Below are 14,405 nucleotides of genomic sequence, written 5' to 3'. Positions count from 1 at the left end.
ATGCAAAATCCTGTTATACAAAACAAGAATCCAGCGACCAAATTTGGACCACAACAAATAAACGCAAACCAAAAAAACCCTATTGTAATCTGAAAAAAAACCCAAAAAACAAAAAAAAAACAACAAAAAAATAATATAAAATTTTCGGAAAAAAAATAAAAAAGAGAAAAGAAAAATGAGAAGGCAGCCAACCACATCCCCTTCCTTCTCTTTTTCTTTCTTTCGTCTTTTTTATTTTTATGACCATCAAATTACAATAAAATAAAAATAAAAACATGAATAAATAAATTTGCATTACCCACGTTTCGGTACTCGTACAGTACCCTTATCAAGGCAAGATAATTTTAAGTGGTAGAAATTGACAGCACCCACGAACAGGTGCTCTCTCTCTTTGATACCTGAGAATCGAATGAGGATCAGTAGGCCAATCTGTTGTAAACACAATATAAATATCTGTCACAATTATATCAGAAATAGAGAAAGTAAAAGAAAAATAGAATTCATGAAACAGCTACGTTATATGTAATCAATGCATCAATTTGATTATTGGACGTTAAATGGGATTTTTAATTTGTAAATTGTTTGTAAAATGTTTTTAAATGTCTAATTTAAATTTCGTAAATTTTAAATAATATTTAATAAACATTTTTTTGAATTGTTTAAATACATGAATTTTCTAGTTCGGATATTTTATAATTCAGCCATTTTAAATTATTATAATTACTACAGCTTACTCGAAATATATATAATTCAAATTATTTTTTAAGTTTTTCCGAACTTTTAAATATATTTATAATGATTCCCATTTTGTCGTAAAATTTATGTAAAATTCTGCAAAAAATGCCTCAAAATCTTCCAGACTTTTTTACAATCTTATACATTTTTTAAAATGTTTGAAATACTTTCGCCACTGTAAACTTCCCGAAATTATAAAATTCTGAAACCTGAAAATCCTGAATTTAAAAATTCTAGAATAATGAAATTCTGGACAGTTTACAATATTATCGAATTTGAAAATTCCCGAATAATAAGACTCCAGGCCGAATGCTGTCTAATGATAAAATATACAAACTAAAAAATTCCCGAATTGCAGAACTTGAGAAAACAGTTTTGTAGTCAATATTATTTATTCATTACAAATACAATAATCAAATATTTTAATTATAGAAATTTTGTTTAATGTTTAATTATGATAAATTATTGTTTTAATTTAAAATAACAATAATTGTATAAAAATGCGATATAAACATAAATTTATAAACACGTGAGCTTCAATTGAATCAAACTTTACAGGATTCAATTCAGACTAATTTAACGCCACTTTTATTTTCATTTTTTTAAATAATAATTTTATTTTCGCGACAGTTTTCTGTAATATACAAAAATTCAATGCACATTTTCAAACATCGTTTTTTATTCAAAAATACATTTGTACAATTATTGTTATTTTAAATTTTGGAATTTTTACAGTGATGTGGGAATTTTATTTTTCGGAAAGAGCGACTGAAAAATCTCGAAAAATAAAATTCGCGACACTGTAAAATTCGTAAATTGAAAGATAACCAAAGAATAAAATTCCCGAAATTATAAAAGTTCAACTTTTATAATTTCGGGAATTTTATTTCGAGTAAGCTGTAGTAATTATAATAATTTAAAATTTATTTTAAAATATATTTTATGGAACATGATATTTTTTATGAATATGACAGTGAAATCTGTTCCTCTAATTTTGTTTGCCAATGCGAAACGTAATCTGGTTTGGAACTGCCGTCTTAACATTTAAAAACCGAAAGAACAATTTTCATATCACTTGGAATTATAATTATATTTCTATAAAAGTCTAAAAAAATCCATAGAAATTGCAGACCATAAAAATAAAAATAAAAAATAAATAATATTAAGGAACTATATACAGACAATATATAGAATGAAAATTGTAAGTAATAATTTTAGAAATATTGGGAAATATATGAAACCGTAATATAAATTATTCATCAACTTTTATTTGTGGTATTTATTAAAATAAACATGATTTTCAAAGTTATAACTTATAAATGTAAAAATGTTTTAATTGGCAATATACTAAATTTACTTTCAAACCAAATGGTTCTTGTCCGAGCTAAGTAAACATTAGTGCGTCTCGAGGGGCCTACTGAGAGTTGCGTACAGCGCTCCAAGTGGCTGTTGTCGATGGTTGCAATAGCCGGGGAGCGGTGGGTAGAGAAGAACTGACAATTTTCGCCGGACGCGCAGTCTATATTTATCGCGGGTAACTAAGCCCGCACCGCATCTACGCTTATAATATCTTTGGTATTACTGTGTAGGGTTCGCAGTGCGAACGTAGCATCTTGTTGAAGAAGACTATACCGCCAGCACTTGACTCAGCTGAAACAACAGACCCCCCGACGGCAGGGTCAATGGGCTGGGTGGGAACCCTGTGATAGCTTTTACCCAGACAAATTTATTACTCCAAACAATGACAAAATATTGCATTTCAATAAAAAAATAAGATCATTTTTAACGTTTCTGGGGAATAAATGATTGTTTAAATAATTTACATTTGTTTAAACAATTGAAAATTGTTTTAAAAGTCATAGTAAATATGAAAATGGTATATTAATGATTATTTCTTTGAAAACGCCGACGGGAATTGCTGAAAAATAACAATAAGCATATCTGCGACAACTTATTCTAATTTTAATCTTTTCATTGCAACATATCGTTGGAATCACAAATAAACGTACATTTCGAATATAATATTTTTAAATTGCTGATTACAAAATTATACAAATTTTATGTCTCGTGTTTTATTCCTCATGAGGACGAAAGGGCCCCCCGCAGACAATGCTCGGCACAGCGCTCTCGGTCAGTCGCACCGACGTAAAGGGAAGTCGACTAAAGAGGGTACGTCGAGAAGGTAAACCGCGATAAAATGAAAAACGCTTTGCTAAATATTTTGAAAAATTGGAGTTAATTTAAAAGATATTTTGTACTTTTACTCATAAATATCTTTTAAAATTATATACGTTTTTGTAACATTTAAAAAAAATGTTGCTAACTTAAGTCAAGTGCCTTAGTATCTACCAATATGTTTTTGGTTTTAAAATTTTTCAAATGTTTTGAAATATTTTTTAATTTTCTCTTAGATTTCATTATTTAAATTAAAAAATTGGTTCAAATTTTTCCATGTTTACATTTTTGAAATAAGATATAAGAGACAAGACGCTTGTTTGAAAATAGGTATATTTAATAGAAAAATAAAAAAATTCCTGTTCATATTTGGAAGAAATAATTTAGCACGAAAGTTAATCAAGAATTATTCACGTTTTCAAGGCAACCTCAAAGTCAAATCAGAAACTGGTTCAAAATTTCAATTTGGATAAAGTTAAGTTGAAATTTTTTTAAAATAAATAATTTTAAATATGAAGAAATTAAAATTCGAGAATTTGCAAACGAAAACTAAATTAAATGTTTCAATGTTTGTAAATGTTTTAATTCACTATTCAATATAAAAATTCAGAGCTCTAAGACTGTAACCATTCAAAAACTTCGAATTTTTATTTATTTTTTATTTTACACAATGCAATTTTAAACTTTTTAATTTCAACTAGTTCAGTTAAAATAAGGGCCGAATTTTGAGGCGTGCAAGCCGTGCGGTTGCACAGAGCGCCATGGTTGAGGGGGAGGAAGCATGCGATTTTCCTCTCTGTCTTCCTCGACCTGTGTTTTCAGGTTTCTGGAAAGATGACAACTTGGTACCTGTTTGTCCAAGTCTAGTTTCAAGATCAGTAATAGCTTTTTTATTAATCCATTCAAAGATCTGAACTAAGATTGTCTTTCGATGATCTTTTTTTACGATACTTTGTAATATTTAAATTCGGAGATGCTATAAAATATCATAACGGACCCCGGACTCTTTTTCGAGGGATAATAAGAACAAATGTTACGGTGGTAAATAAAAATGGTATGCATGTGCAGCCCTACCTGACTTCCAAACTTTCGCACATGGGTACGGCACTTAATGTAAATTGCGCGAGTAACTCAGACTAGAATAAGTGCTCCCTCGTGGATCTCCTCTTGACTAAAAGTAGAATGAAATTGATGCACCTACCAACTCCTGCTACGAAAAGTTTCATAACCCTGAATGTATTTAAAAAATATTTTATTAATTAAAAAGTTAATTGTGAACTGTTAATAAAGTGGTATACACATTAGAATGCAGCATGACAACCTTCTTAAGAATAAACGTTCAATTGCAGAATAGAGGCGTCACTTCTGTTTATTATTATTTTAAAAAATTATTATTCTGTTTATTATTTTTTATTATTAACAATGTTTCTCCTTATTTATTTTAATTTCTCAAAAATGGGGGTGACGCCCTTATTCTGCAGTCTAACCATAATTAAATCATTCTCAATAAGTAAAATTTGAAATAATTCTTAATCTTGGCAATGTTATTATCTATTTTTTTATTAAAACTTTTACAATGATTAAGTTTTTCTTTGGCACGAGCAAAACGTAAACTCAAAATTTTAAAATCTTTTTTGCAAAAATCCTTCTTCTATTCCCAACTTATATTATAAAATTATTTTCGGTTAACTTATTGATACTTTTACTTTCGTACAACTTTTCATCCCATTACACACCATTACAGGATTTACTGATTAGACAAAACTTACTAATTCTTTTATTCAAATTAACCTGCTTGTTTGGTCAGCAAACAAATGCAACTGTTGCACATGTGTTGTGTGCATTCCCCTATTTGTTCTCAAAAAATATGCCTGAGTGCAGTGCCCATGCTTTCGCATGGATGGCATCCGCATTTATAAGCTTCCACGTGGTAGTACCAAAAATGTCCGACAGCTGACGCCACTTCGGCCTCTACACAGTTTAATATTAACTCTTATGGAATAATAATGTAAATAACTAAAATTATGTTCTTTCCAACTATAAAACGAATGCTAAATCTATTAAAATAGATTCATAGAGTTTCAATAATAAATTTTATTTAGAAATTTGAGGAAACCGTGATAGCGATAGAAAATAGCTTAAAATACATATAGTTTTCCACAAATTGTGAAAGTATTATAAAATTTAAATTATTAACAACTGATAATAACCCAGATAACAATTCGTGCGTGCATGTTACGCGCACGTCGATGCGCACATGTGAAAATTTACCATGTTCGCCCACATTTTGTGATTGTAATGGAAGTGCGTGCCCAAGGCGTGGCACAATGCGATCATGTTTACAATCACCCTATGACGAAATTTTGTGGCGCATACATGCGCGCAACATGAGCATCCAGTGGGAGCACAAAATCTTTAATTTATAAAATAACAAAATTTATTATTTAATGCTTGTAAAAGCTATAAATTGCCTTTTCACTAAGGGTGCCATCCTGTAGCCGTAGCACAACAGAATCGCAAAGAAGAATATCATAGATGTGAAAGAGATGGAGAATCTATATTTTATGTCACTTTCACTTAAAATTTTCTGCTTATTGTGTATTTACACGCCTGTCGACTGGCCGTCAGCCAGCAGAAGAATATTAATAGTGAAAGAGATAGAGGGTACTTTTCTTTTAATTTCCCGCTCTCTGTCTCTTTCACTCTTATGACTTTTCGGCTGGCTGGCGACCAGTAAACATGCGTGTAAATACATCATTAGTGTTTTGCGTTTTCTGCTTCCATGAAACCCATAGAACGGCACCCTATGATTAAAGCTAAAGGTGCAGTCCCATGCGGGCAGGAAACGTCGGCGTAAAGTAGAAACTTGTGAGAGTGAAAGAGATAAATAGATCTGCCCGTCTTATGCACTCTCGCTTAACGCCGTCATTTTCTGCGCACATGTGACTGCGCGGAACTAGCCGGCTAGCCCAGTGCCTTTTGCAGCATTGCAGAGCGTGGTTGCGTGTCGGTTCTCGAATAAGTTTTGTGAGAATTCTTTATTGTAGAAAACTATTAATCCGTCGACGAAGTTGGCCTGTTTTTTGAGTTTTAATAGTAATCAAGATTTTTCAATTTTTTTGTTGCAACTTACAGCAAATAGCTTAAAAAAATTTAACTTCTAATCTAAAAATGGACGAATTGGCTTCGTCCTGCGCTCATTTTATACAAAATTTGGGAGAAATCAACCCGTTAAAGAGACCATTTTTTAGCCCTGGCGGAATTAAAATTAAGAGAACTTGATTAGTCATCAAAAAAGGTGTGCGAATACTTACATAACCTAATGCACATTATTAAGAGTTTTGCGGTCGGTCCAAGTCATTGTATATTACCAAAGAGCATTTTGTGAATAAACTCCGATACATTTATTTAATTCATCCTTTTTATTCACGTCATTTACTATAAATAAATAATTTTAGGATAGTTAACCGACGCGCACATCTGAGTGCAGATCGGAACGCATGTCGCGCATATTAGTCCACGCACATGCCTCCACAGTGCGTACATCCTGCGCACAAATTGTTATCTGGGAATGTAATCACCTGAGAGAATAATTCACTTGGAAATGTAGTTACAAAATTAATTTATATACGTAAAAAATAATTGATGAAAAATTAATAATTATTTCTGTTCATATTAAGCCAGGTTTTCTTGTCGATTTTTTTTGGAAAAATTAAATTCTGGTGCAAATAATTCAATTAAAATTTAATTATTTTGAATCGATGTCTTGACATTTCTTTGAAGTTAGAATAGAATATCATTCCATTTTCTCGCCAGAAAAAATTTAATTTAAATAAATTTTGACTTTTCTTTTGTGATAAATTTCTTCTCCTTAATATAGACTGGAAATATTTATTTTACACTTTAAATTTCATTCACGTTTTTTGGAAATGTAAAAAGGTAAACAATGTAAATCCCGATACCATAACATTGTCAGCAGGATCCTTCACTTCCCGTTTCTAAACTATATCCTCGTAAAAAATGCACTTTACATACCAGCATTCCCGACTTTAAAATGTAATCTTTTCTCGGAATCGCCGTTTCCCATTCTAACAATCTTTTTGCTACAGATGGAACCGTAAACTGATGATACTTTTCTTTAATAAGGACATTGTACCCGCCCTACCGATAGAAATCTCGGAGTATTCTCAAGTGAAACAGCCTGGCCCATTTGAGCCTACAAGCATAGTCGATTTGAATGATTTAGTCTGTGAGATAGTCTGAGAGATTTGGGTCCTTTTAAGAGTGGTGCGACGGTGATATAATGTTCCTTTTGTTTTCGTCACGTACCGGGCGGGCAGAGTTATTTACATTTTACATACAATTTTCTAGTTGGATTAAGAATTGATGTCTTTTTTGGCTTATCTCATTCCATTTAAGAGAACCGTCGTATTAATTCCAATTTTAAGCATTAAAAAAAGTTAGATATCTAAAGTCATTGAAACCCGCAGATTCCGAATTATTATGTTTTAGGCTGTAAACTATGAACTCAATTTCTTTATAATCTTCATATGGTAAAATTATTTTATTTCAAATTAAAAGCATTAACCTTTAGAGGACGGGGGTGGTCGAAATATCGAACACCCAATGCCCACTAACTATTTGAAGTTTTCGGGCAAAATTGGGTGATTTGAATGAGGGAAAAATAGTGGGAAACTTCCTGGAGACTTTTCGACCTTGATAATCATCATTCCAAGGTCAAAAAATTTTTTTGTTTGTACTAAAAACTCGGTGTATACACTTTTGGTAGGAAAAAGATCGTCATTCTGAGGTCAAGAATTATGTCAAGATTTTTGCCACTATTTTTTTAGTACTAGGTAAATAAAAACATGCATGTTCCAACTTTGACGCTAAAATAGCAACAAATAAATAGATGTATCACTTGACCTTGAAATCTCGATTTTCAAGGTCACTTCTGCGTTCAGGATTTTGTGCACTATTTTTTTCTTACTCAGCGCCTCAAGAAACATGGGTATGCCAACCATAACGCTAAGATATAAAAAAATGGCCTTGAGATAGTGATTTTCGAGGTCAACGGTGCTTTCAGGATTTCTTTCACTTTTTTTGGTACTAAGCGCATCAAAAAAACATGGGTATACCAAAATATAACGCTGAAATATCATAAAGTTTTTTTCTCATATTGACCTTTACGTTGCGGACAGAGCTGGTTGATATATCGACCACCTGCTAGGTCGGGGACTTGAAATGAGTTTTCTGTTGAAATTATGCAAATATTTTTGGTCAAACGAAAACTCTATTTGAACACAAAGTTTCCCGTCCTCTAAAGGTTAATAGTTACATCAATTTAAATTCATAGAATATGTTTCCACGATAAAATTTGCGAAGTTTTCAATTTCCAGTTTAAAGGTGACACAATTCTAAGCTTTCCAAATTATAATAATATATAGACATTATATGAATGAGCATTGCGAATACAAAGGGATTATAAGTATAATGGATACTAATTTCAAAATCTCAGATATATTCGTCTCTAACCCGACGCGAGATATACAACTGGGTAGAGGCAAGTGAGGGGTAGCAATGGTGGGGTGCACTTAAGCAGGTATCAGTGCGAGTCGGGCTATGACCCTATTGATATAGCATCTCTGCTTTTTTTTATTTATGATCGAATTCTTATTTTAATTTCAGCCTCTCTGCTTGTTATTTATGGTCGTATTTCAATTTCGAAAAGGACATTTTAAAGCCTTTAAAACATTTAAAAGAACTACCTGGACCTTTAAATATATCTACCTGATTGCCTGCGGAGAATTTCTCAGAGCCTTGAGAAACTGTAGCATATGCTCTGAGATTTCTATCGGTAAGGCGGAATCACAATTCGGTACGATGCATCTGTGTCCAACCATTTTCATTTCGCGTAAACTTCCGCTAAATGATAATAATCAACTTTTTTGAAGTGACATCATTCAATTATTTTCAATATAAAATATTTTTAAAGATAAATATTACTATTCTCATATTCTCTAATAAGGGACAGTGTTAAACTGTGTAGAGGTAGAAGTGGCACTATCTGTCGGACTTCCTTGGCACTACCAATTGGAAGTTTATATTTACGGGTATCTTTTCAAGCATTGCCTACAAACAAGGTTAGATCCGGGACATTAGTTACTATGTTTATTTGTAAGTCCAAAGTTTTCGGACAAAAATATTGTGTAGTCTAAAAGTAACGCTCGGGAGAATAGTAACACATATAACCTCGGAAACACACACACATTTTTAGCAAAATCAAAATTTTTTGAATTAACCGACAAAAAAGTGTTCAGGGACGTCTGTTAGCATGTTCGGTATCATTCCCCAGATTTTGTAGATAAAATACTTATTAATCTAGGAAAAAAGCCGGAGGAATCTAACACTGATAAAATCGATACTAATTCCTAAGCGCCATGCAAATTAATCAAATTTCGCCAAATTAATTTTTTTTATGTTAATTTACAAAGAAGTGTACAGGGACGTCCGTTAGAATGTTCGCTGTCATTTTCCAAATATTTAAGACAAAATATTTATTAATCTAGAAAAAAAGCCAGTGGAATCTAAAACTGGTAAAATCGATAATTTTGTAAGTATCACATGCCCTTAACATTTTATTTGTTTTTGCGGTGCATACATCTTTTTTACCACACCGTTAAATAAATAATAAAAGTCACATACCATTTTAATTATAAAAGTATATTTAGTATTGTATTCTTCATATTTTTACTATCTTTGCAATTATCATTTCATACAAAAAGCATATTCAATGACAAAAATTATAGTTCAAGTTGCAACACTTTTTGCGATAAACATTTTTCATAATAATGACAATTGATTTATTATTGATTATTAATTGATTATTATAATTTATAAGTATTAGGATAAAAACATTACTTTAATAGACTATGCAAGACAATTTTTAAACTTTCCTCGTACTCTCCAAAATCGATAGTGTGTATAGTATGGGATTATAACTCGTCAAATTTATTGTAAAGAAGCACTTTAAATTCTGTAATAGCACGTATTTCACATTTATATACTCTTTATAAATACAAGTTACATGTTTCTGATTTTCTTTATAGCTTTATACGATTATCTAAAAGACTATTTTCGAGTTTTTTCTGCAATTCGCAGATGCAGTATTGAACATGCTTTAAACTTCCCGCTTGACATCCTCTTAAAAATGGAGGTTGCCGTGCGAATCTCTACGGGCGATTTGATTAGTTCGCATTTCTTTAGTTGCGCGTGGCGAAACCATAGTGTGTTGGATCATGTCTGTATTTTGAGCAAAGATCAAGGGAGCTGGTCAGAATCGTTGAATGACTTTCTGCGTCTTACATTATAGAATTATTTTCTAAAAACATCTATATTACTCCTTAGAAGAATGAATGCGCCACCGACCTTTGAGTCATTCCTCTTGTATGAGGGAGAGAAAAAGTAAGCACAAATAATTTTTTTTGGAATATATAGGCGAAAGCAGACTTTCGGCTGAACTTAACCTATACGAATGTTGTATGTAGAATAATAAAAGAGCAAGACACGAAGGTTCCAAATGCTGCTATATTTACCATCAATAAAGAGGATCACACCCTGGGGAACATGATCCGAAAGTAAGTTTTTTTTCTCTGCTATAAAAAGAAGCTAAGGCTAGTCCGGTTGAAAATTATTATTCGGATACGCCGGTTATACCAGGGGCTCTATTCTCGAGTTTTCTTCGTATACGAATTACTTTCAATGAACCCTATTCTCGAACACTCACTGGCGGTTCGTATACTGAAAGTTTTGTATGAAATGCAAAGAATGGGTATATGCCACTCTAAACTTATGTTCGTATACGAATTAGGTACACTCGAGTCGCGGAACTACGAAATTCAGTACTGCGAACTCCCGCTACTGAGTACGTTTTTCCCCCGATAATGAAAACGACGCTATAATCTCTTTATCCCCACTACTCATTTCTACATTTGATGATTTCAACAAATGTACAATTCAATTTAATTTTAATTCATAATTAAGGGCATGTGATACTTAAAAACTTGGGAAATGATAGCGAACATGCTAACGAACGTCCCCACACACTTTTTTGTGTTTTTTTATCAAACAATTTTTGATATTGCTAACAACGTGCGTGTATATTTCGAGGTTATGTGTGTTACAATTCACCCGAGCGTTACTTCCAAACTACACAATATTTTTGGCCGAAAACTTTGGACTTACAAATAAACATAGTAACTAATCTCCCGGAACTAACCTTGTTTGCATGCAATCAAAAATGTTTATTTCATAAATAATTTCCAGATTATCGGAAAGGCAGAGATGAAAAACGACGTAACATCAAAATAATGCATATAATTTTTATTTAGTACAATAATTTTTTTTGTTATTATCCCTCAAAAAAGAGTCTGGGGACGTCCGTTATGATATTTTATAGCATCTCCTAATTAAGTTTTAAAAAATTTTCATTTTTGTGGAAAAAAAGGGGGGAAACTGTAAGTATCACATGTCCTTGAATACATTGGATACTTACGGCGGAAGATTTTTTATTTGTGATGTCTTTAACGTCTCCTTCGCACTATTCATTTTAATAATTATAATAATAACAATTCCAATCGTCACTGCAAACTGTCAGGATGTAAACAGTTGACATTTTAACATAGTAAATAGTCGGAGGAATGGGGTCCCATCATGTCTTCTCACTATTGAGGGCGGACCTGCTCTAAATGTTCGTAGTACCGCGCATGATCTTAGTATAATGGTACCGCGACTCGTGTGTATTTTCACTTCAATCAACAGCTAACTTCATTTCGTAGATTGCTGAAGGGAAAATGAGGAACCAAATGCATGGGATTCAGTTCATTTTTTCCCCTATTTTGCTAATATATTCGTAAAAGCTCATTTTTTCTATATAACTGTATTCAAAAAATAATTTTTATGTTTTAAATTACTATTTAATGAAATAATAAAATGATAATAATTGTAAAAGATTACAAAGATATTATAGAAATAAAGTTTTGTTCCATGCATTTGATCCATTATTTCCCCCTCAGCTTTTAACAAAGTTAGCTGAGATTTGAAGTTAAAATACCTAATAAGAGTTTGCTCATGTGCAGCGTTTAAATTTTATGATTTATGAAGCGGTAAAAAAGTGACAGTAGCGAGAATGATAAAAACAAATGTTTTTTACAAATTGATGCAGTAAGTGGATTATGTATTGTTTAATTGGTTTAAATTTGCAACCTTTGGGAATATTTTATCCTTTTTCATATTTAAATTATTTGAAAGTTTTTCATTTTGAGGTTAAAAAATAATTAATTCTAAATTGTAGGTTCATTTCATCATAAATCTAATGAGAATATTGAAAAGAAAATTCTAATTCGGCAAAATTTGCCATAAACGTTTACACTGCCTAATGTATCAGAATATAATCATAATTTTATATAATTTCCGAAAGTTATCCGGTATGCAGACGACGGCAGTGACGAAGGACGGCGACGAAGATATCCACGTAAAAACTTTTAATTTACAACTAAGGAAGCCTTAAAACGTCGACATTTGATGAAATCCGCGAAAGTCAGTTTTCACATGAAACTAATACCTTCTCATTGCGGATGAGATTTTTTGTGCGATCAAAATTTAAAATTTCAATTTTGTTTTAAACCAAATTCAAAACGTTGCGAAAATCTTGTAGGGCCTTAAAAAAGTAACATTTTTCTTCTCTTGACTTTTTCCCATATAGCTGTTTGTTTGGCTTGAAATGTTCATTTTCGTTTGGGTTTTTGAATTTTGAAAATGCTATAACTTTGGTAATTTTAATGTTATAATAAAAGGCATTGCGATCAATTTTTCATATTTTTGTCTACTATAAAGAGCTGTCGATAGAATTTTTAAATATTAAAAAAGTGGTCTCAAATTTTTTGAAAATGTTCTACCTTTTAAAATTTTTATCAAAAATGGCTGGTTAACGAACTCGATCGTTCTTTTATGTCCCTCAAACTGCGTGGCAAAGCACAATTCAATCCGATTAGTCTTTCGAATGCCGTCCGGTATACAGACGAAGACAACAATGGTGACAGACAGACATCGTCGTAAACACCTTTTTTCTGACTCAGGAGGTTACTATGTTTATTTGTAAGGCCAAAGTTTTCGGCCAAAAATATTGTGTAGTTTGGAAGTAATGTTCGGGAGAATTGTAACAAACATAACCTCGAAAGGGGCCGTCCATATACCACGTGGACATCTGGGGGGGGGGGGGGGGGGGGGGGGGGGGATGGCAAAATTCCTCGCTTGACCACGAGGGGGGTCGGGCTAGAATCCACGTGGACACACATTTCTCTAAATCTGTGGAAAATATACTGAAATGAGACAAGGTATACTCTAGACATACTCGAACTTTTATATTGGGCTCGCGCACAATATTATTATTACACCATTAAGCCATTTCCCTTTCGGGGTAGGCGTGACTTACTCGGTAGGGGAAAGGAGTAGTGCGTGGAAGGGTTAGAGATTTTTCAGATTGATCCAGAATTCGCGTGCTATTCAAGTAAATAACACGTTCGTTCCGCAACACAGCTCCGACCCAGGTTGCTGATCAATCTCTCTAGCAATCACCCCAAGCGAAGTAACTCACAAAGTCGTTATGTAAGGTTCCCCACTTGGGTCCATTATTAGCCAAGGTCTATTGTTTCAGGCGTCATTCACTCTACTGACACTCTTTTTATTAACTATTTGCCGCCATACTTTCCTGTCCTGGCATACTTCTCTGGCTTCTTTTATGTCCGTGCATTTTTTCATGCAGGCTCTCGTGTTTCTATGACTTCTTATGTCTCTTTTAATTAGGGTCTCATTCACATATTCTAACCATTCTTTCCGCGGTTTACCTCTGGGCACGTAGCCATTTACTTTACCTTGATATACCGTATAGTACAGTCGGTACAAATATAGAATTATGTATTTCCATTTTAGCTTTATTAGATATATTTTTACTTCTGATAAGGGGACCTGCTCTACCAATAACCTTCTTACCTTGATTTATTCATCTATCTAATTGCTGATCTATCTTCCCGTCCCTAGTAAATAAGCTACCATGGTATACGAACTTATGAACTTGTTCAATTCTCTCATCATTTGATAAAATATTGCATAGCGTTTTCTCACTCTTTCCTTCGATCACCATAGTTTTTGTTTTATTTGCGTTAATTTTGAGGCCCATGCTCTTCATGCTTGCATCTAGTTTATTCAACATTCTTTGTAGGTCTTCGGTAGACTGCCATAACAACCTTATCATCTGCGAACGCTAACCAACGTACCCTTATTGTTTCGAGATCCACACCCTCTTCCTCGAAGAGAGCCATTCTTAAACACTTGTGCATAAATAATATAAACAACCATGAAGACATAACGCATCCTTGTCTAACTCCTTGAATAATATCGAAACAGTCACTCAGTTTCCCATTCACTCTTACACTCGC

The 14,405-nt window shown here is 32.7% G+C and overlaps 1 protein-coding gene across 2 annotated transcripts in view; it reads left to right on the top strand.

The window, feature by feature from the left end:
• Positions 1 to 10,213: 10,213 nt before the first annotated feature.
• The window catches only part of LOC117181917 (DNA-directed RNA polymerase II subunit RPB11), a 14,968-nt gene continuing 10,776 nt past the window's right edge, over positions 10,214 to 14,405 (top strand). For both annotated transcript variants that reach the window (XR_004468210.1, XM_033374943.1), the window contains exons 1-2: positions 10,214 to 10,374; positions 10,458 to 10,547. Coding sequence is in view for 1 of the 2 variants with exons in the window: in XM_033374943.1 (XP_033230834.1) it covers positions 10,322 to 10,374; positions 10,458 to 10,547 (143 nt within the window). In the remaining variant the exon portion in view is untranslated. The remainder of the gene's footprint in view (positions 10,375 to 10,457; positions 10,548 to 14,405) is intronic.

Source organism: Belonocnema kinseyi, chromosome 10, assembly GCF_010883055.1.
Source record: "Belonocnema kinseyi isolate 2016_QV_RU_SX_M_011 chromosome 10, B_treatae_v1, whole genome shotgun sequence".
Taxonomy (NCBI): Eukaryota; Metazoa; Arthropoda; class Insecta; order Hymenoptera; family Cynipidae; genus Belonocnema; species Belonocnema kinseyi.
This window is presented reverse-complemented; position numbering and strand designations above follow the sequence as displayed.